The sequence below is a fragment of the Anguilla anguilla genome, chromosome 7 (assembly GCF_013347855.1).
Source record: "Anguilla anguilla isolate fAngAng1 chromosome 7, fAngAng1.pri, whole genome shotgun sequence".
Taxonomy (NCBI): Eukaryota; Metazoa; Chordata; class Actinopteri; order Anguilliformes; family Anguillidae; genus Anguilla; species Anguilla anguilla.
In genome coordinates this window covers 31,280,962-31,304,790 of record NC_049207.1, presented here as the reverse complement: position 1 = coordinate 31,304,790, position 23,829 = coordinate 31,280,962, and the positions used below count along the sequence as shown (strand labels likewise).

The 23,829-nt window shown below is 42.4% G+C and overlaps 1 protein-coding gene across 1 annotated transcript in view; it reads right to left on the bottom strand.

Moving 5' to 3' along the window:
• The window catches only part of LOC118232390 (V-type proton ATPase 116 kDa subunit a3-like), a 70,108-nt gene extending 46,862 nt beyond the window's left edge, over positions 1–23,246 (bottom strand). Inside the window, exons 1-3 of the mRNA XM_035427341.1 lie at positions 23,198–23,246; positions 22,729–22,856; positions 22,515–22,597 (exon numbers count right to left, since the gene is read on the bottom strand). Of these exons, the coding sequence (XP_035283232.1) occupies positions 22,515–22,597; positions 22,729–22,855 (210 nt within the window). The 5' untranslated portion in view covers position 22,856; positions 23,198–23,246. The remainder of the gene's footprint in view (positions 1–22,514; positions 22,598–22,728; positions 22,857–23,197) is intronic.
• Positions 23,247–23,829: the final 583 nt, after the last annotated feature.

Below are 23,829 nucleotides of genomic sequence, written 5' to 3'. Positions count from 1 at the left end.
TGTTCAAACAAAATCTGCAACAGGTCATAGTTGACTGCTGCACCTACTGACCAGCCCTCTCTTCACTCTCTCTCCCGTTACAACTGTACAAAGAATATCCAGTAACTCACCTTCTCTTGCACATAGTGTTTATTTATTGGTTTATTGATTTTATTTATTGACTTTTGATTTATTTTATTTACCTATGCCGTCTTTTGCCATTTCTTATGTACTGTCGTGTCATACTGTATGTAGTACTGTACTGTATCTGTACTGTATGCGTCGTTTTGTGCTGACTGTGTTTTTTTTACCTATTTACTGTTGCTGACGCCTCTTGGCCAGGTCATCATTGTAAATGAGAATTGGTTCTCAACTGATTTTACCTGGTTAAGTAAAGGTCATATAAAAAATAAAATAAAATATTTTTGTAATTGAGTGTCTTTAAATAGATTAGTGGTATTTTGTTATGAGGATGTTTCACGCTGTAGTTTTTGTGATGCATGCAACAGTGATGACGTGGAACATTACCAAAACGTGGTGGACGATTGAAAATTGTTTTCATGTTGTCCCATCCCCATACAAGAGTACAGAGTATAGAAATACATACAAGAGTTAATTATTACACATTTAGGTACTGTACAGCATGACAATATTTTTGCATGATTTTTTAATCTGATATCAATGTTTCATCTTAAACCTTCATAAGGGGCTCATTTATATGGACAAAAAGCATTATATTCCTTTTTAGAGATATTTTGGATATGTTTCTGGACCCCTAGCTATTTTAGACCACTGTACTGACGGAAAGCTTGTAATTCCAACTTTAAAATGATGCAACAGTGAGTTTCTTGAATCAAAACAGTTGATTTGTAGTGAAATACGTGAATATGCTGTTATTTACAGCAATGCATAATTTAGACATTTTGGATAGATTGTCTTCCTTCATTTAAGCCATTTTTCAAGTCTCTGTGGTGTTCACATCTGGAGTTATAAAGCTTTAAATAAGGTACCCCCTAAATGGGCAAGGATTGGCCAGATTTGTGCGCTAAGGGGTTAACCAATCAGAGATCAGTGCTCCTAGTCAGCGCAATCGGAATAGTTATATTTGGTCGTATTTTTTCTATTCTGTTCAGCCTAAAAAACCTTTTCATCCAGGAAAAATATAAAATGTTATTGCCTGCTTATATTGATTACCACAATATGAGCTTTTGGGACATAATTCGCACTGGGGCGAGTTCGATGAATTTCTACAACACTCATAGAAAATAGATGGAATACTCATCAATAATTCTAATGGGGACTTCCTGAAAACTTTTTTTTACGTCCTTAAGTTGTTTATTAACCTAATCTTTGCCTTAACCCCAAGGTTAAACCTACAGGAGACCTCACGCCTAATTGTAACTTCAAACAGAGATGGGTCATTCTCATGAAACCATTAAAATACCATGGCAGTAATGATTTTAAATGTAAAACATGTAATTTAGTAATATAACAAAATATCATAATAAATATATATATATTTATGTACTATATAATAATAATGAAAAAATAGTGGGAAAATGAAGTGTCCATGACTGATGTTCTCATCCTCCGCAACATTTTTGAAGGACTGTTTATTTTAAATGAAGTTTTTGAATGAAGTAGCACATCTGCCAGTACCTTCAAGATGGCTACCAGGTAAGCAGATCTCTTTATATTTCTCCAGTTAAAAGTTAAACATTCTCTTGTCAGACTGTGTACACGACAGTATTGAATATCATTACCGATACAGGTAGTGTTCCACATTCAGAAAAACTTTAGATTTAAAATTTTCAATGAAAATAAACTTAATTAATGTCTAATTATATACATTGAGTAAAAATTTGCTTAGTCATCAAGGCTTCTCTGTTGTTAGCAAAACATGCCAAGTTTCCTCATCCTCCGCAACACCATTCTCACTTACCGCTGCAATTTAAGGCCAGTGCGGTAGAGAGAACTTCTGTTTCGGTAATGAGAATTTAATCATACAGACTATATTTTTAAATATATATTATGAACTATTAATTTAAATATTATTTACTAACTGTTGATATTTTGCTTTATGTCCTGTTTCATTGCAGACAGTCAGCAAGTGACAAAAAGAAAGCTTTAGCGAAGGCTAGGCTGACAAAATTCAGAGAATCAGAAGACTTGCCTACCAGTTTGCTGTGGCACACCAGCTGAAGTTCGCTCCAATGTGGGCAGAAAAAGAAAAGGCCAGCTCAGTGTGGTTTACAGCCTTCTAAAAGTGGCACCCAATGCTGTCGCTGAGAAAGCCAGAGGCAACTAGCCTTGCCAGGGTGAGTAGCTTTAACAGGGAAAATTTTAATGCTTTCTTTGACAACATAGCAGAAGTGCTACAGAGACATCAGTTTGGACCAGGAGACATATGGAATGTTGATGAAACTGGGGTGAACACTGTACATAAACCTGACAAAGTGGTGGCCAGACGTGGATTCAAACAGGTAGGTTCACTGACCTCCACTGAAAGGGGAAGCTTCATCACATTGGCCTGTGCTGTCTCAGCCATAAAATATTGTCTACCACAATATTTTATATTCCCCCGTGTCCACTTCAAGAGCACTTCCGGATCAATGGACCACCTGGCAGCAAAGGAGGGGCAAATCCCACTGGGTGGATGAAAGATGTGCACTTTGTATGCTCCATGAAATGTTTCATGAAGTCAACAAAGGAGAAGCCCTGTTTGCTCCTTTTGGACAACAACAAGTCTCATCTGTCTATAGATGGACTCAATTATGCCAAAGAAAATGGCATAATTATGCTGTCATTCCCACCCCACTGCTCTCATCACCTTCAACCCTTAGACAGGTCTGTCTTTGGGCCGCTAAAGAGGCACATCAACACCGCGTGTGATGCCTGGATGAGGAACAATCCCGGGAAAACAATGTCAATTTATGACATTCCCAGAATTGTGGCAATTGCCTATCCTCTGGCTGCAACCCCCTTGAACATTCGGGCTGGCTTTAGGGTGGCTGGGGTACAACCTTACAACAGGGATGTATTTTTAGAAACTGAGTTTGCACCATCCTATGTTACGGATCGCCCCATTCAGAATCCAGCCATGCCAGGCCCCAGCACCAACCCAGCCATGCCAGGCCCCAGCACCAACCCAGCCATGCCAGGCCCCAGCACCAGCCCAGCCATGCCAGGCCCCAGCACCAACCCAGCCATGCCAGGCCTCAGCACCAACCCAGCCATGCCAGGCCCCAGCACCAACCTGCCAGGCCCCAGCACCAATCCAGCCATGTCAGGCCCCAGCACCAGCCCAGCTCTTCCTGCCACGAGCTCAGACGCAGACCTGCCCAGTTCCTATGCTACCATCAGCTCACCCTTGCCCAGCAATGTCAGTGCTGACACAAGTCTACCAGCTCCAGAGGACATCTGGCCCTAACCAAAAGCTGGCCCCCGAAAAACAACTTGCAACAGAAGAAAACGGTGCAGAACAGCAATTCTAACTGAAACACCAGTGAAGCAGGCACTAGAAATGGAAAAGAATAAGGCACAATTTAGAAAAAGTCTGTTTCAGAAGAAAGGGAAGCAAAGGGGGTGTCAAAATCTGGATCTGTAAAGAACAAAAAGGCAGATAAAAACAGAAAAATCCTAGACGAGTCATCATCAGATGAAGAGGAGTTCTTCTGCCTCGTCTGTGTGGAGCCATTCCATTCTCAAACAGCCGTCCAAAGGAGACTTGGGTGCAGTGTGTGAGGTGCAACAAATGGGCCCATGATGCTTGCACCTCAGGCCAGGAAATTTATGTGTGCCAGTAACTCCGAAGATGAGTCTGATTAGTCAAATACGGATGTTGTTTGTTGTTATTTACGGATGATTGTTTGTTGTTTTGAGTTCTTTAATGATGTTGAATTTGGTTTTGAATTTGAAATAAAAAAATCAATTAAGTAGTTGTGTTTTTATTTGTTGATAATCCAATGTGACAATTTACCCAACATAGTGTGACAACCTATCCGCTGATGGCGCAAGTTGTCACAAGTGCGCACACTGTATTTAACTGTCTACAACTTTGTACTAAAATAAGATATGAATATGTAATGAATACAAAATATGTACCCAAGGCTTCCTTCTTTCATACGTTAGGTTCTTTCTGGTTTGCCACATCATTTTGAAAATATGTCAGGTTTCAATGAAACATTAAAAATATTAGGTTGTAGATTGCGGAAGGTGTTGTGTGATAAATCAGTCAAAATCAAATAAAAATGTTAATTAAAAAAAATATATTATTTCAGAGTTTCAATTAACTGCATGACTGTTAATAATCCATTTTTAAGAAACAAGCAGCCACGCGAGCAGACATTCACTGCGCGAACACAAAACCACTTTCACACACGCAAATTTCAACACCGAAAGTAAAAGAATGAGCCGCGTGCGAGCTGGTTCTACTTGCTCGCAAAATATTTCTCCTGGCTCACGAAGAGCCACTTTCTCCTGTATATTAATATATGTAATTAAAGCCCCATTTGGATCAGATTTAGTGGGTAATACCTGGGTTAATGGAATGCTCATCATTCTCTTGAAATCCAGCATTTAGGTGGGTATTTAGTAGGCCGGTACCATTCACACACTGGAGCTGGGTTGTTTAAGATTCTATCGTCATTGCTAGGGCAACGGCTGTAACGTCTTGACAGCTAACGTTAGTTAGCATTAACAATCGCTAACGTTATTAGCTAGCTAGCAAGTTAGCAACCGTAGCATGTTAACCTTTTCAGCTCTAAGCCAATTTTGCTTCACACTGATGATTTCTCCTGCCTTCGAAAATTGCATTTCTGCTGGAACAGAGGTGGCAACATTTTCCAGGTACTTCTTGGCCACTTTGCTGAGGACTGGAAATGTGCTCTCATTTCTTTTCCACCAAAGCAAAGGGTCCTCGCTCCGTGGGATCACTATTTCTTTCATGAATCTACACATTTCAACAAATGCATCCATGCTTGCTGTGCGATTTCTCTGAAAAGCTATCACTTGTGTGTCAAACCCTTCCCATAGTCCTCCTTTGGATGTTGAAACACATGCACCATCCCTTTCAGTGTTTTGGCAGGTGACCCTTGTGCTGCTGAAGTCACTGGCGAGGCTGATTCCTGTGGAGGCAGTTGATGCAGTAGCAGAGGGCTCACCAGTTGTTGCCTGTCCATGGCAAGAGCTCAGGGTTTGCATTTCACTGATGAGTCATGATTTTACGGTTTCCACATTTCCACCGTCACAGAACACAATGTTTTTGAATCGCATGTCCAAAAACATGCTTGTTGCCAGAGGGAAATTGTGCTCAATGTTTTGAAAGCGCCGCCTGCATTGCATTGCAAGCTGTGAAGCCAGTGTGTTACCCTTGTGGCCAGCAGATGTGGTCACTTTTTGGAGCAACAAAACGAGGGGTATGACTTTTGAAATTGTTACATACTGTTCTGCTGAAGTTTCCCGAGTGGCCTCCTCAAAGGGTCTGAGGGTATCAATGGCTTGGCTGATCTGACACCATTCCTCGTCACTCAAGCACATTGTGTTTCTCCCAAGAAGGCAAAGTGCTGTCGTGACTGCCTGCTGTTGCTCACACAGTCTCTCCAGCATGTAAAACACAGAATACCATCGTGTCTCTACTGCTTGAACGAGTCTGTGCTCTGGAAACTGTAACTAACTTTGTACCTCTTTCAGCTTGTCAGTGGCTTTGGTGCTACGGCGAAAGAAATTGACAATGGCACCACATTTCTCCAGGTTGGACTCCAAACTTGTGTCAGCCTTAATGGAGTCTTTAGCTGCATTTCCACCGCAGGAACTTTACCCCGGAACTAGGAACCTTTTGAGGAACTCCGTGCGTTCCACCGCAGGAACTAGGGTCTAAATTTAGTTTAGTTTTTAGTCCCCTAAAAAAGTTCCTGCTCGGGGGGTAGTACTTTCCAAAAGTACCGGAGCCTTTGGGGTGGGGCGCAAGCGCTGAAAATTTCTGATTGGTCGACTACTTGCAGTGTTTTATTTTCAACCGCCATGTTTAAAAATATGCAGCCGCAAACCGATTTATTTTCATAATAACTTCAAATCAAACTTGTATGTTATGCGGCGCAGTAGCCTAGTTTTGGTTATAGCCTGCCAACGTCTTGGAATTATAACGTGTGCTCTTCTGTTCTTTTCTTGCTTTAGTATTCGTTTTATAAAATGATAAGCATTCGTGCTGGGACAGCATATTACGTACCAAAACATTCAAACGGATTAATACGGTTGCTGAATATTTTCTTCCGGATTTTCTTTGTTATCCCATTGTAATTGACTCAAAACGTTTGATACAGTTATGTGAGGTATGCGGTAGTTCTGCGTAATTCACATTGGTGATACAGTAAAAGCAAACTGGAAATCACCTTCCGCACTTTTTGTCAGGGTAAAATAACAGGTTAATTCTAGTAATCCTCCCTTTAGCTTTTTCAGACTGCCGTAATTTTACTCTGCCATTCTTCAATTCCGCAAAAAGACCAGGAAGACTATGGACTAATTTATGGTGCATGGTTCGCATCTGGAGGGCACACTTCGCTGCTCGGCTAGCAGTAACTTCGAAGGAAAGCAAACGGTGGCTGTACCACTGCTAATTTAAATTTTCACGCAAGTCCGAGTTTTCGTTCTATTCTTGTCATTTTGCGATTAGCCTATATGGAATTGACGATGAGAAAGTAATCAAACAGCAAATTTTTTACAACGTGTGCATGTTTTCTGCTGTTGTTGCCAGTTATATTTGAAATGTGAATGCATTCTGTCGCCTCGGATGTCAAGACATGAAAGTGAATGTTCGCATAAAAACATAATGAATGTGTTTGAGAGGATATATAAAACCGTTACAATCTGACTATTGGCCTGTTATATCCTATTTGTTGCATAACAACGGTCCAAGTTCAACTACCAACGACAGTTTTGCTTGACAATGGTAAAATATGCCCAAACGGCTGCAGAAGAATATTTCAATTCCAGGTGATTAAATCGATAAAAATCAATAAATACAAAAGTAACCATATATAGTCATTGTTGGTAACCCGTTGTATATAAGTGGAATAAACCCCTCCGGGCTGTCCCGTTTATTAGAAAATAATGTAGGCTACTTCGGTGGTAGTATGGGGTTACAGAAGAAATCATAGGACAGATGGACTGACGACAATGTCGCTTTTTCATACGTCAGTGGGCTAATTTGCCTAATCTTCGCGGGACTTTAGACCGCGGTGGAAACGCAGACAACCATGGGCTGAAGGAACCTTTTAGTTCCTTGAAAAGTAGTTCCTGGGACTAAAAGTTCCGGGTACTTTTGGTAGAAACGCTTTGGTGGCTTTTGACAACTAGGTTTAAAGTGTGCGAAAAACATGGAATTTGTCTGCAGTGGATTTTCCGAACAGCAGACACCATATTAGCTCCATTGTCTGTAATCACAGCATGGACCTTGTTAGTGAGGCTCCAGTCATCAATTATTCTGGTAAGAAGTGAAGATATATTGTGCGGTCCAACTACATGGACTGTCTCAAGAGTGCAAGCATGCATTTGCCAATTCCAGACCTGCCAACCTTGGGAAAATATTTTGAGTACCACAATAATCAGTATAATGCTTAGTTCACATGCTTTCGCACCACTTCACTTTGCACACGACAGTCTGCAAGAGACACACACAGACACACACACATAAGCCTTTCTTCATAATTCTAGTTTTGACTGTAGAATTGATCAGGCAAAATTGTATAATTTGACCTGATTCCAAAATATCACTTGCACTGCACTGGGCTATATTATGATATACTTGCAAGTCAAAAGTTTGAGTACACCTGCTTAAAACCATTTTTTTCATGATTAATATTTCATTATATATGTGTGCTTATACAAACTGATAACCATAAGTGAATTGCATTTAATTATTTAATAAAAATGGAAACAACTTATTTTGTATAATGTAGCATATGTTCTCATTTTCAAGTATTTACAGAAACTTATGTTGTAATGTAAAAAAAACAACAACAAAAAAAACATGTTGCGATGTAAAACACTGTCAGTTATGAATAAAACCAAGTTTCGGTTCATGATTTCCATTTTTATTTAATAATTAAATAATTGAATCAGCTTATATAGGCACACATCATATAGGGGTAGTATTCAATTGAAAAATTATCTAGGAATGTAGGCCTTTGTAACCAGAGGTTTAGCTAAATTATTACATGAAGCTCCTTGGTGGCTAATGTAAAAATCATAAATGCACAATGTGCAAAATGCATGGTGCGGAAGTTTTGCGGGGCGGAGGTACGGCCATTGCTCCTGATATTTTGCTCCAACAGTGTGCGCAATTCAAAGTTAGAACAGGGAGTCTCCGTGGCGTTTGAGTTACTGCAGCTAAATAATTCCATCAGTATTCACACCGTAGCCGTCTCGTAACAAGGCTAAATCGTATGCGAGCTACTAATACCTCTTGAAATGCATCATCACGTAAAGTTACCGAACATGTTTTAACGTTTTATATGTTAACATTACGGTAACATTTTTGTGCTTGATTATTACTCTCCCACTTCTCATTTTACCTCAGCAATGCAGCGTTACGCCTCGGTGGATAATAAAGTACCGCTGTGTATCAGTGGACGTTGAGTTAGTCGGGGAGGGGTTACAGAACCACAAGGTCGCATCTGGTCCAATCCGAGGGATGTAGTTTAAATACCGAATAAATGTACGGTATTGTTTTGTATTGATTTATTGTTTTCCGTAATTAAATTAGAATAATAATTTATTAATTTTATTTTTTTTGCGTAGTTTCAGTTGGCATTTCGTACATGCGTATTTTGACCAAGAATTGCGTGGTTGGTACACAAAATGCGTGCAGGTTGGCAGGTCTGCAATTCTGATCAATAAAATGGCATGTGACAGTCAAGTAAGCTTTGGTTGTTCTTGCTGTCCACATATCAGTGGTGAGAACCACACTGCTGGCAGATTCTAGGGGTGCTTTCAAGTTTGTTTTGACTTGCTCATATAGCTTTGGAATTTGACCAGACATCATTTTCTACCTGGGATTTTGTATCTGGAATCAAGCACCTTCACAAACTGACGGCTCCTTGTGATGTCAAGGGCTCTTTGGGAATGATCTGAAGAGGATTAATTAAGAGGGCTTTTAATTAAGGGAAAACTATTAATTTTAGTCATTATTTAGTTCTTTTTTCTGATAGTCTTCTATTACAACACAATTCAAAATATTGTGATGAGAAAGTTTTAGTTAGATAGCTTTTAATTAGAATTCTATTAAACCCGATAAAGTTGACCAAATAATGAACACTATTTTTATTTAGGGTTTACAGTAGTCTATTACTGCATTGGCTGTACATTTCATATCAGTGATAAGTGGCAAAATATTCAACTTGACTAAAACTAACTTGAATAAAAGTTACCTGGATATGTATTTCACTACAAAACTGTTTTAACTGGAGAAACTCACTTTTGCATAATTGTCAAGCTTTCTGTCAGTACAGTGGTATAAAATATCTAGGGGTCTAGAAACATTTCCAAAATCTCTCCAAAAATGAATAAAATGCTTTTTGTCCATAAAGCATGTAATTGTGCCCCTTATGGAGGTTTAAGATGAAACATTGATATCAGTTTAAAAAATAATGCAAACACATTGTCACACAATGTGGTACAGTACGTAAATGTGTAATCACTAACTCTCGTATGTTTTTCTGTACTCTACAGTATGTAATGTTTTCTTGTAGGGGGATGGGATGACATTAAAATTATATTCAACCGTACACCAAGTTTTGGCAATGCTCCAGCACAGGTCACATCCGGTGCATGAAACAGAAACCCTACTCAGCTAATGACTTGGCTACCAACAAACGCTTACATTGCAGTGTGAAATAGGGGTATGTGATGATATTAAAACAATATTCAACCGTACACCAAGTTTTGGCGATGCTCCAGCACAGGTCACATCCGGTGCAAGAAATAGAAACCCTACTCAGCTAATGACCTAGCTACCAACAAACGCTTACATTGCAGTGTGAAATATCCTCATTATAAAATACCACTAACCCATTTAAAGACACTCAAATATTTTGAGCAGGAACACTTTCATATGGACAATGAAATCTTATCTGTGTTCAGTAGATGGAGAGAGGGACAAAAAATCAATGATGCTGTTCTCTTCTGACAGTCCAGAAAACAGTATATCAGCTAGGTCCATCAGCAAACATATGCCTTAGCCATGCTCAGTAGTTCTCAAGAATAATCATATTTTCCAAGACATGAGGAAACTCATCATTGAAGTTTCGCCAGGTGCAGTGTCCACTGCAACCATAGTGTTTGGTTACGCTGAGCAATAAAACGCTATTCCAAAGTATAATTGGACATGGTATACATTGTTAGAAAGCTTGTTCTGTCACTTGTTGGATAGATTAATTGTCAATCAAGCCAGATTGTACTAGAAGGGGCTACAACACCATAAACAACATGTGTGGTATTACACACATCTATTTTGGAAGGTACCCAGGTGTCACAAATGAGCCTATATTTCACAAACAGATTGTCCAAGACAACTCAGTCTCTAAAGGGACATCTCTACGCATAAAACCAATGGTAAGGTTATATATTTATTCCATGTTTATTCCCAGATATTGACAGTAGAATGACATGGTATAATTTTAGAAAAAGTTGCCTTGTTTATTTCTTTATTCAGTGAGCAGCGTTTTCACTGCTGTATTGGCATATCTTAGGGCTATCTTTGGGTTTATTTTGTTGCTATGACGGAATACAAATTTTTAGTGGTGAAAGAATATTTTTATGAATGCCCAGATAGACACTATTGTCCAGTATGTTGTGAGTGGGGGGGTGTAGTTGCAGATGAGACTGCAGGGAGGGGGTGCTTGGTAAATGGACGACTAGCACAACAATGGCGACGCTTAGAAACTTCTAATTCGGTATAGTTGTCCCAAATCGTCTACTAATAAAGCCCGAACATGGAGCTTGTGATTTCAACTCATAGTTTGGTTGCATGAGCACTGAAAGTATGAGTTGAAAAATCTCAGGACACCAGCGTCATGGCCACTCAGGGATTATGGCAACAATAATAATCAATCAATTTTAGCTGTCTCGTTGAGATTCGGACGGGAAGCTTGTCGTGGCACTGTGGCGAGTCTCCCTTTACGCATCATAATAAAACATTTCAGTTGGAAAGTGGTCATCAGTGTTACTTCACCAGTCCCAGCATGGTTCCACAAGGGAGAAGATTCTCAACAACTTGTTTGGCCTTCCATATTGGCCAGGTCCACTGAACTTGGCGTTTAGATGTTCATGACTGCATTATGACGTAGCATATGGAGCATATATAGCAATGAACAGAACAAACACCCCGTATCTTAAAAAGAGTAATAGATATTTTCTCTGAACAAAGTTATTTCCCTCTTCACCTGATGTGATTTTCTAGCCCACCTCCCCTTCCCTTAAGTGGCTTTTGTCGCTTGTCAGGCCACCATTGTAAATAAGAATTTGTTCTTAAAGGAGTACCATGGTGATTTTCACACTTTCTCGGTTTTATGTGCTATTTTCACAAGAGGCATTGAAGAAACACAATGAGCAAAGTATTAAATATGTCCATTCTGTATTTTTTGAGAAATATGCGTTTTAAATTCATCGTCCTATTTTCAACCGGTTGAGAAAGTTGTCATTTTGCTACGTCACGAATACAGTAACCACTCCCATTTCCACGCCCCGTAAAGAAATCTGACAGGACACACCGTCCTGCTGTTCAGACAATGCAAATATTTGACCTACGTTAGGTTCACTTATATTAGAGTGCCTTTAGATTATTTCTGGTTATATTAATTTAGCTAGCTAGCTAACGTTAGCTAGCTAGTAGGTTTGCTTTCATAAGGCAATGTTATCGATAACGTTAGCTTGCTAGTTTGCTTTTATGAGCACGTTATAGTTGTGCTTTTATCTTAACTTGGCTAGCTAGATAGCAAAAATTATAATTTGATATAAGTCAACGTCCTTACCTTAGCTATCTATCGATACCTGATATACTACTAAGCTAGCTAGCTTGTGAAAATTCAGTCTCCCAAAGAGAGAGCGTATCATGGGGCGAGCTAAGGTAACGGGGCACGGTCTGTCAATCATAGCTAACTGACGGTTCTCATTACCACGCCCAGACGGTTCGGGTGAATTTTTATAGTGGGAAATTTAGGCTTAGAAAAATATGTTTTAAAGTACATTGAAATGACTGAAGAATAAAAAAATTATGCACATTTGTTTTGTTGTTGCCTGAACACAACTGGGAAGTGTCACGTTCAACCACCATGGTACTCCTTTAATGACTTGCCTGGTGAAATGAATAAAAATGATGTGTGGTGAGCGTTCTGGCACAAAATAGCGTGTATAGCGGGAGCAGCTCGGCTAGTTCACTAGCGAAACACAGTAAAGGTGCGGTAAAGCAAAGGTCTTGTAGCAGCTTACCATGACAACACTCCCTGGGCAACCCTCAAAAAAGCGACGTTGCCCTTAGCTAGGGGCGAGTTTGCCTTAAGCTGACTGGTAACACGTTTGCCAAAACTTGCAGTCAAAATTGCATTTAAGGTTGGGTACTGATTTCAACATAGGCTAAACCCACCTACAATAAACTAGAAGATGATAGTTTATTCTAGTTTATTCTGTCACTCTAGCCAAACTGTGACATTCCGGGGCTGCAAAATAGGCTTCTTTTTCATTGTGGGCATTTCCATCATTATTCTCATTATTTAGACCTATTAGATAGCCGTGCAGGGCTGGTCCATGGATAGCCCAACAGTGGTGGGACTTGCGGGTAGCCTGTCTGAACAACCAAAGATGGCCGATGGATTAATCAAAATCTACGTGGATGTCTAGTCTAATTTATACTTGTTTGAAGTGACCTGCAAAAGGTTAGCTATAGCGTTAAAGTTTCTGGTGAGCCTTATACACAGACAGTGGTGGTTGGTTGGCTCATTAAAGTGGTTAAAAAAACTACGGTGACAGCTTGCTTGCAGCAGCTCCGTGGTACAAAAAAATAGTTATGTGCGTCTGTGATTGACTGACCATCAGTGTAGTTGCTGGTAATCACATTGTTATAGATAGATAAACCTTTATTGATCCCCGGAGGGAAATTCAGGTGTCTTAGCAGCAACAGCAGTGAGATGAAACACAGGAAACTAAAACAGGCAACCACTCGCAGCGGCGCCAACATGTTCACAGTGTGTGTTAACTGATGTCCTTCTCTGTACTACGGTCATAGGTGTGACCTAACCGACTTTATTATTATAAATTAGCCGCATATGGCAAGCCCTTTCAGTATTTAATAGCCTGACTGGATTCACATTATAGGTATCTGTAATTCATTTATGACTAATTATGGATAATTTAAGATATCTCTAATTTAATTTTGACTAGTAAGATTGAAGTTACTTTTGCTATTCTGTTGTCTGGAACCTCCAATTAAAGATAGTGTCGCAAGCTGGGGAACTTTCCTTGTATATAGTCCACATAAGTGTTGCGGTTAGGCCTGTTTAATGTTGTACATATTTGCAGGGTCCATCTAGTCACATGATAAGAGCAGCCATTTTCCCTGTAAAACAAGCTAGAGAACAGCATGATTCAAGACCTCCTTTAATCTTGTTCCATCTGCCTGTGTGATCCTTGGAGAAGCTTTGTTTGTGAGTAGATTAATTCACCTATGTTTTTAGGAATTGTTTCTGCTCATACTTCATTGTATTTCATAATATTTGTTTACATTATTTCATAGTCACTTTTGTATTGTTTGTGCACGTTGATAACTCACTTTATGCTCCTTCATCATTGAAGCTACCTAGGGCTACTTCAGTCAAGTCAGTTAAGAGTGTTTAGCTATCTGGTGATGTGTGCCTCGCTACGCGCTCAGGTTCCAGAATAAAGATATCTAAATTCTCTTTTTTTATATCTGAAACTAAGATATAACTAGTCAAATACAATTGCATTACATTTATTTAGCAGACGCTTTTATCCAAAGGGACGTACAAAAGTGCATATCATGGTCATTGGACAACAGGTTCAATAAGGTACAATACTCATTTTGGGCAGCTATTTATCGTACCTTATTGAACACAGATTCAATAAGGTACAATACTCATTTTAGGCAGCTATTTATAGAACACAGTTATGTTCACGCAGTTAACATTATTCTGACCTAACTTATGCCAAGCCAAACTACGGAGAACAAGCTACAATATTAGGACAAATACAAATTACAAAAAGTGCTGGAATGGGGGTACAAGAAGTGATACGTCTTCAGACCACGGCGAAAAATGGGTAGTGAGGGAGAGGTTTGAAGCGGGACAGGGAGTTCGTTCCACCACTGGGGAGCTACGGTGGAGAAGCTCCTTGATCCCTTTACTTGGGTGGGAGGGGGTGCAAGGCGCCCTGCTGCTGCAGAGCGGAGTGGTCGAGCAGGCGTTTAGAATTGAATCATGTCCTGTTGGCTGCAGTGTAGGTGAGGGTCAGGACACTGAACCTGATCCTGGCAGCGACCGGTAGCCAGTGGAGTGACCTCAGTGACGTGGGAGAATTTTAGAAGGCTGAAGATGAGTCAGGCAGCAGCATTTTGAATCATCCGTAGTGGCTGTATTGCACAAGCTGGCAGGCTTGCAAGGCGACAGTTGCAGTAATCACGGCGGGAGGTCGCCATAGCCTGGACAAGCAGCTGGGTGGAGTGCGCAGTTAGGTATGGTCGAATCCTCCTGATACAGAAGAAATCTGCAGGACCATGATGTTGCCTTGATGTGCTCCTTGAGGTCCAGCTGGTCGTCCAGGACCGCCCCCAGGCTCTTTGCCGAGTGAGAGGCAGTCACTGTGGTGCCATCAACCGTGGTCTTCTATGGAATAAACAGCTGCTCAGTTTTGTTGAAGTTGAGCTTCAGGTGGTGTCTGGCCATCCAGGTTGAGATGTCAGCCAGGCAGGAAGATATTTTATCATCAACCTGTGAGGCAGAGAGGGGGAAAGAGAAGAAGAGTTGCGTGTCGTCTGCATAGCAGTGATAGGAGACCATGTGAATTAATCACTGAACCAAAAGATTTAGTGTATATGGAGAACAGCAGAGGACCCAGTACAGATCCCTGTCGTACTCCCGTAACACGGGGATGAGGAGCAGAGGCAGACCCCATCCGGGTGACCTGGTAGGACCTATATGCAAGATAGGAAGCGAATGACGACAGGGCGGTCCCAGAAATTCCCATCTTAGCCAAGGTAGAGAGGAGTATTTTGTGATTGACCGTGTCGAATAGTGCAGACAGGTCAAGGAGGATCAGGACAGAGGAGAAGCATAAGGCTCTTGCAGTGGCAAGTGCCTCTGTCACCGCCAAGAGGGCAGTCTCTGATGAGTGCCCGGATCGGAAGCCAGACTGGTGAGGGTCTAGCAGGTTGTTTCTGATGGAGATATCTTGACTGGAGTTATGACTAGTCAAAACTAAAGTGGAGACATCTCGAATTTGAGCTATTAATCACAAGTCCCTTTAAGATACCTACAAAGAAGTTATGGATATTTTGAAAGGAGACCGAGCTTATTTTGGAGATATCTTCAATTATCATTCTGACTAGTTATCTAGTATATCTTCAATTTTCAGCAAGCACCATGTCAGACCAACCTGAACCAGAGTCAAGCGTCTTTTTTAGGGTTTTCAATGCTGCGGCCCGTGCACAAAGGAGCTGTTAAATACAGATGATTTACTGTCTGCAACAAGATGGCTGTTTCATCGTCTCTTTCCACTTCATGCTATTTTCTTATATTTTTTTTCGAGAACAGTCACCACCATTTCTTCAACCAAAATTGATCACACTAGGTTTGCAAAACATATTTCATTTGGAAAACACTTTTATCCAGATTGACGTGCAATACGTGTATACTGAAAGTCGTTGGAACAACTACAGAACATAAATCAGACAAGGTACAATTCTCATTAACTATCAGTTATCCCGATCCATGAATACGGCTAATTCAAACAGTAAGCATAACAACCAATATCCATTGCGACTATTTTTAATTGTCATTCGGTATATGTGACGATGTCTGTGACGCCATTATAGATATGACTAGTCAAAATATATTTGCAGATATCTTGGATTATCATTCTTGTCATCTTATAATTGCAGAAATCTTGAATTATCAGTCTGACTAATCGCATTGTCATTATGACTAGTCAAAATGTATTTGCAGATATCTAAAGTGTAATTATGAATAGTCAAGCGAAGCTATTAATTGTTTGAAGGGTTTGCCATAGCTGCTGTTGCTAGCTACAAATTACATTGGCACTGTGCAAAAGAGACAAGAGACAAGCTAACCACATACACGTGATATGTCACATTGTCCAATCACAGAAACACTATGGGTGGTGGGAAAAGCACCGTTTGGAGTAGAGTTTCTTACATAGTTCAGTGAGGCAAATCTGTAACTCGTTTCTTACAGTGGTGCTATGACCCGGATCAGAATCGGAAAGAAAAAGATTGCTGCGGAGCTTCAAATGGAGGGGAAGTCAAAGGGGGGTAAGTGTAGCGGGTGTAGCTTGGCTAGTTCGCTTGTGAAGCACAGTAAAGGTGCGCTAAAGTGAAGGTCTTGTAGCAGATTACTGTGATAACACTCCTTGGTGATGCAACCCACAAATTGAAAAATAATGACATTTTCTTTGGCTAGGGGCGAGTTCACCTTTAGCAGACTGGTAACATGTTTTTTCATGAAATATTTGGATGAGTGAGAGGGCCAGGTTCAAATCCTATCTCAGACTCAGGCAAATCTCTAACTCATTTGTTACACATGCATAACCCAGGTGGGAGAGTTTCCACCCCGATCACTGTAAAGCACTTTCAGTGTCTGGAAGTGCTATATTAATGCAGCATTTCATTTATTCAACATTTATTCATTCAAAATATATGTGCTGTGCCTTCTTTGATTGTCCGACACTTATTGTATACTATTATGCAAGCATACTATTAAGATAAGATATACTTTTATTGAACCCCGTGGGGTAATTTGTCCTCAGCATTGACCCATCCTAGTTATTTAGGAGCAGTGGGCAGCCACAGTGCAGCGCCCGGGAACTAACTCCAGTTCTGAGGTCAGTGCCTTGGTCAAGGGCAACTGCAGGAGCGCACCTAACATGCATGTCTTTGAGTGTGGGAGGAAACCGGAGTACCCAGAGTAAACCCACGCGAACATGGGGAGAACATGCAAACTCCATGCAGAGAGGAACCGGTTGGACCCGGATTTGAACCCGGAACTCCTTCTTGCGAGGCAACATTTAACTCCATTTCTAACCCTCATCAACTATTCTCTATTTTCTCTATTTTCTCCTCTCTCCTCAGTGTACCACCTCCTCCACCCCAGTCTTCCTTCACTGCAGATAACTTTGCAGCATTCTTTGACGAAAAGATTGCAGACATCCGCAGCTCCTTTGCCCCCTCCGCGCCCTCCGCCCCCTCTGCGCCCTCCGCCCCGTTTCTCCACATTTTCTCTCCTCTCAGACTTTGAAGTTTCCCAGCTCCTGCTCACCCACCACCCTACCACCTGCGCCCTCGATCCTATCCCCTCATCTCTCCTCCAGGCAATCACACTAGACATCCTCCCATTTGTCACCTCCCTCGTGAACTCCTCCCTATTTTCTGGATGTTTCCCCTCATCCTTCAAGTGAGCCCACATCACCCCGCTGCTGAAGAAACCCACACTAGATCCTTCAGTCATTCAGAACTACCGCCCGGTATCTCTCCTCCCTTTCCTATCCAAAACACTTGAACGTGCTGCATCTAACCAACTCTCTGCTTTCTTCTCTCAGAACAACCTGCTTGACCCCCACCAGTCTGGCTTCAGGCCTGGCCACTCGACCGAGACTGCACTCCTCCCGCACGAGCAGCCTCCCTCTCCTCTGTCCTGATTCTTCTAGACCTCTCCGCTGCATTTGACACTGTGGAGCACTCTATCCTCCTGTCCTCCCTGGCAGCAACAGGGATCTGCGGCACAGTCCTTGACTGGATTGAGTCTTACCTCTCTGACCGTTCCTTCCAGGTTGACTGGGCGGGTAAGGTATCACCACCCTGTCCCCTCGCCACCGGAGTTCCCCAGGGCTCAGTCCTCTGTCCCTTTCTCTTCTCCTTATACACCAGATCCCTTGGCTCGGTAATCTCTGCCTATGGCTTGTCCTATCACTCCTATGCCGACGACACGCAACTCTTTCTCTCCTTCTCCCCATCGGACACACAGGTCCCTGCCCGCATCTCCGCTTGCCTGAGGGACATCCAGAGCTGGATGGACAATCACCACCTGAAGCTCAACCCGGGAAAGACGGAGCTAATCTTTATTCCTGCTCTATCCTCTCCCCTCCTCGATTTTTCCATTTCCCTAGGGGACTCCTTAGTGACATCATCACACTGTGCCAAGAATCTCGGGGTGGTGATGGACAACAGGCTGTCCCTCTCCAAGAACATCGCAGCAGTAAGCCGGGCATGCAGATTTTTCCTGTATAACACCCGGAGAATCCACCCCTTTCTCACCACCTACTCAACCCAGCTCCTGGTCCAAGCAATGGTTCTATTCTGCCTGGACTACTGAAACTCTCTTCTGGGTGGACTACCGGCATCTGCCATCAGACCCCTGCAACTCATTCAGAATGCTGCAGCTCGTCTGATCTTCAACCTCCCCAGACACTCCCACGTCACTCCCCTGCTCACTACCCTCCACTGGCTGCCTGTTATAGCTCGCATCAAATTTAAAACATTGGTCCTAGCATACCAGGCAGTCAAGGGATCAGCCCCAGCATACCTCCACCAGATATTCAAACCCTACATGCCAGCCAGATCCCTCCGATCTGCTACCTCAGGACGCCTGGTACCTCCCCCTCTTCGCACCTGCGCTTCCAGAACACGTCTCCTGTCTGTTCTGGCCCCACGATGGTGGAATGACCTCCCTGTGGAGGTCAAAACAGCTGAGACACTGACCCATTTCAAGCGACGACTGAAGACTCACCTCTTCAGGCTGCACCTCTCCCCATCCCTCCCTACCTCCCTGTAATCTCTTAAATGACTGTAAGCTTAGGGTTGTAACTAGGTAGCTGTTTCGTAGGTGACTTAGTTAATGCACCTGTCTTAACTACTGCTTGTATTTTTCCATAGACCGCGTTGTTGCTGTTCTCGTTTGTGTTAGTGTTAATCAGTTTAACCTTCAGGGTCCAAGTTGAACTATGCGGTTGTTCCCTGCACTTGGAACGGTAGGCTACTGCTCTCTAGGGTTTTCGACAAACTTGTTCCTGGTTATGGTTATACACTTTGTTGTACGTCGCTCTGGATAAGCACGTCTGCCAAATGCCTGTAATGTAATGTAATGCAACAGTGCTAACCACTATGCCACCGTGCCTGCCTCATTGGGGGGGGGGTGCATTGGTATGTACTGGTGTTCATGATGACGTCTATCTTAACAGGTGCTCCAGGACCTGTAGAATTTTTCATTAAAAAAATAAAGACCACCCGCCATATTTCAAAATGCATGGGATTTATTCCTACTTCAATGGGGAAATTTGCATTTTGGCACCAGAGGCTTACTAAACTGCAATATCTCAACCATTGGAGTTCATGAGCTTCACGGAGAATGGCAATCCCTGGTCCCCTGGCCCCAACAGAAAAAGCCCACTCAATGACTATTTGAATGAAAGTCAGGGAAATGTCAGACAGATAATAAAAGGTTTTCTGTAGGAGTAGTGTCTGTTCATGTTACCAAGCCACCGAATGTCATGTATAAACTACACATGTGTACTTTATATTGCAGTGAGACATGTAGTGTAGGTTATGTAACATGTAGGCTAAGGATTCCACAGTAGTGCAGTATAAAGGGTTGTAGTATATCGGGTTTGCAATTTGTGCTTCTGAGTCAGTCCAATTCTCCCCATTGACTCCCATTCATTTTTGCACTTACTGGGCTTCGAACACCCCTTCTTGGTGTACTAAATGGTATGCTACTTCCTTGTTGGCTGAAATACACATCTGGCAAATATTTCTGTCAATGAACTAAAGTGAACTAAAAGTGGTAGCAATAGTGAGATGTTTGCTGTAGCAGCAGTATAATAAAAGCAAGTCTTCATAAGAGCTGAACATCTAGGCCTTGGAAGCGGCCATTCAGTTGTTTCAGCGGCAGGTACACGGAGCGTATGCACAATTATGCAAGGACCTAGGTGTACGATAATTTCTTAATTTCACCTGCTTTTTGCTGAGCAGTATGCGCACCAAAGAGCTGGTATCATGTTGATTCGGGAGAAAACTGTGTATACCACACAGTGAATTTTTTATGTTGTCATGGGTGCAAACACCAGCATCCCCTGTCCGCACCACCCCTGCCTTTCCGCAGCACCCCCATCCTCCCATCCGCCCACTAATAAAAACTGAATGTGGACTGAATATGGGATGAAAAGTGAGCTCATTTGGTCTATCAGGGTTCACTACGACCACATCCAAACCTGATGCTCTCTCATGTTGTCTGGCTCCGGGCACGTATAGTTTATGTGGCAGATTTGGCGCTGAAATACTTGCTCCTCGCTCTCTCCAGCACTCCCCTCAATGCAAAGCAACACACAACAGCCATCATTTTCAGTCTTTATTGTTACAACAGCACTGCTCTATAAAAAGGGCACAACAATCTTAAAGATCCAGAGCTGATCTGATTGATGAGGTACTCACTGTTAACACAGACAAACAGACCGACAGACAGACTGGGAGGGAGGGAGGGGGGGTGCTTGACCAGGACAGACATTGGTATTCATTAAGATTAAACAAATGTCATTAGGAGGGGGAAAAACAACACTGGTAAAATGGTTTACACTCAAAGTAAAATTGAGAGAGGACCAAGGGAGAGAATTAAGGGTTGAAAAAAATTCACATGCTATAAAACAATGACAAGAGAGATCTCAGGTAGTGCACTGACAATCTAGGATGTGCATATTAGTCATGTATCAGTGATTTCTAATGAGTGTGTGGAATAAACAGCGTTTTGTTGTGCACTCTTGCTTTGTGATTCAGGGTGGTCATGACTGAGGCTTACTGTTTGGCAGCAGGGGGAATATTTAAACTTCCCACATCGGTCACTGTACCACACTGCAGACTGCAGTCACATGGCTTTACCCAGGACTGGGGGAATCCCGCCCCTGGAGGTTTCATCAGTTTCTAGGTTTTGATTTCACAAATACCCCATACTCAATTAGCTGCAAATTGCAGTTCACCTGCAGATCAGGCTATAGAGAAGGGTAGAGTTGACAAGAACCCCCCCCCCCCACCTCCAGCGTTCTGTCCTACAGGCTGTAGAACTTAAGGATTCTGTCCATCCCTGTTGAGGTGAGGAACTGAGCGTGCTCACCAAAAACCACACCCGTCACAAGCCCAGAATGCTCTGAGTCAGCGTGAAAGAAGAAGAAGAGGAAGAAGCCATCAACATGGGGAAATGGGAAATAAGCACATTAGCAGCATAACTGCATCTATTATTTGTGGGCAAATGGAAGTGTGGGTATTTGTAAGCTGTGGCCAAACCAACTATCCCAGAATGGGAGAATAAATATTCAATGGAGACTGAGACCACAAACCACCTTCTCTACTCTGCATGCAATCAAGGACAAGTTCTACAAAAATATAGCCAGAAAACATCCAGTCACCACCCAGAACAAAGTACAGACAGACAGACAGAATATCTCACCAATGAAGTTGAGAACATCAGAACATTGCTTGCAAATGTAAACCCTGATGTCAGAACCACCAACCGCCAGATACAGTACATCCCACTCTCTCTCTCTCTCTCTCTCACACGCACACTCACACGCACGCACGCACGCACACACGCCCGCACGCACGCATGCACACACACACATTTAGGGGAGTTTGTCCCATGCACATGGTGCATATGCACACAGTCATAACTAAACCTTTCAGCACAAAGACAACAGATGAATAAAAAATGTCCATGTCCAAAAGAATTACTGTAATACACATATGAGTGGCATTGTTCTGGATAGCCAAACACACACTAATAAAAACAAAAGTAATTATAGTGTATAGTGCTTAGCTGCTAGCTCTACCTCTTCATAGATTATGGGAAGCAGATTCATGCTCAGGATCTCTCAAATTAGGATCTCTCTCCACCCATCACATCTGACCATAGGACAGTAAGACTCTCCGTGACCAGCACAGCAGGAGCCTGTGCGGAATTGTCCCATAATCAGCACAGAAAAACAACCCCACAATGAGACAGGTCCCACATGAGCAAAGGCTAATTCTGGTGTTGAAGCATGCTGCTATGAGGAACTGTGTGGATTCTATTTCCAGCTTCTAAAGCAATGACTCAGGAACACAGGATGAAGCCAACAAGCTAATTCAGCTTCTGTAAACCCCATGGCAGGGTGTGGATGGGCGTGGCAGTACAGCACAGACCAGACTGGACCATACCAAACCAGACCGGACTTATCCAGACCCAATCAATTTGGACCAGACCAGATCAGCTCCTCACCTCATAGTTGCTGTCCAGGGAAATGGTCTTAAAGTTATTCAGCTTCCTCAAATCCCACCGCTTTAGAGAGCAAACCTGAGCACCTGTAACACATGCACACACACACACAGATTTAATGCACATAAAACAAGCCTGGAGTTCAGTAAATCAAACATAGACTTGTACAAGACACTACAGATACACACACACACGCATGTGCACGCAACAGACTCACCAGTGGCCAAGTAGTACCCTTTGTTGGAGAAAGCAATGGTGACGGGGCCAGAGTGCCCGGGGAAGTTGGCAACGTTGGTGTGCTCCTTCACATCCCAGATCTTAATTTGAGAATCGGCCATGCCCATCCTGAAAAACAGCTTGTCAGGGTGGAACTGAGCACAGGTCAGAGCTGCCGCAAAATGTTCAAATGTTCAACATTAAAATGGCTGAGAAAAAAATCACTCATTCAGCAGTGCAAAGGATCTCAGTTTCACAGATTCAGCACATGTAGAGGAATCAGACCAAAAGTAGACCATGCACTGAACAGATAAATACCTGATGTGTGTGTATGCATATATGCATGCGTGCGTGCGTTGCATGCAATTACTCTGTCTTCTCCATTCTAAAAAAACTAGTTCATTAAAAAAAAAAAAACAGGAATCTACCCAAACAAACACAGAAAGAAGTGATGTTCATCATGACCTCACCACAGCCTGCAGCTTCACCAGTGACCTTGGTCAACACCGACCTGTCCGGACATCTGAGAACGCCCAATACTGAGAGTGGGAGAGGGAAGGCAGAAAGGAAGGAGATGGAGCAAGGGAAGGAGAGAGGGAAAGAGGAAAAAAGACTTTTATATTATACTCTGCTGGCAGAAGCGATACCCATGGCCCAAAGCTGAACTTGTACACAGAGGGGAGATATGGACCCCACTCCACACACAGAGAGGGGAGATATGGAAACCACTCCACACACAGAGAGGGGAGATATGGAAACCACTCCACACAGTGAGGGGAGATATGGAAACTAATCCACACACAGAGAGGGGAGATATGGAAACCACTCCACACACAGAGAGGGGAGATATGAAAACCACTCCACACATAGAGAGGGGAGATATGGAAACCACTCCACACACAGAGAGGGGAGATATGGAAACCACTCCACACACAGAGAGGGGAGATATGGAAACCACTCCACACACAGAGAGGGGAGATATGGAAACCACTCCACACACAGAGATGTGTGAGGCCAGACGTGCGTATAAGACGGCTTGCATTAACGTTCACGAACATATTCAAACTTTTTTTCTGTTCACCACAAACGTTTGCTGACATTA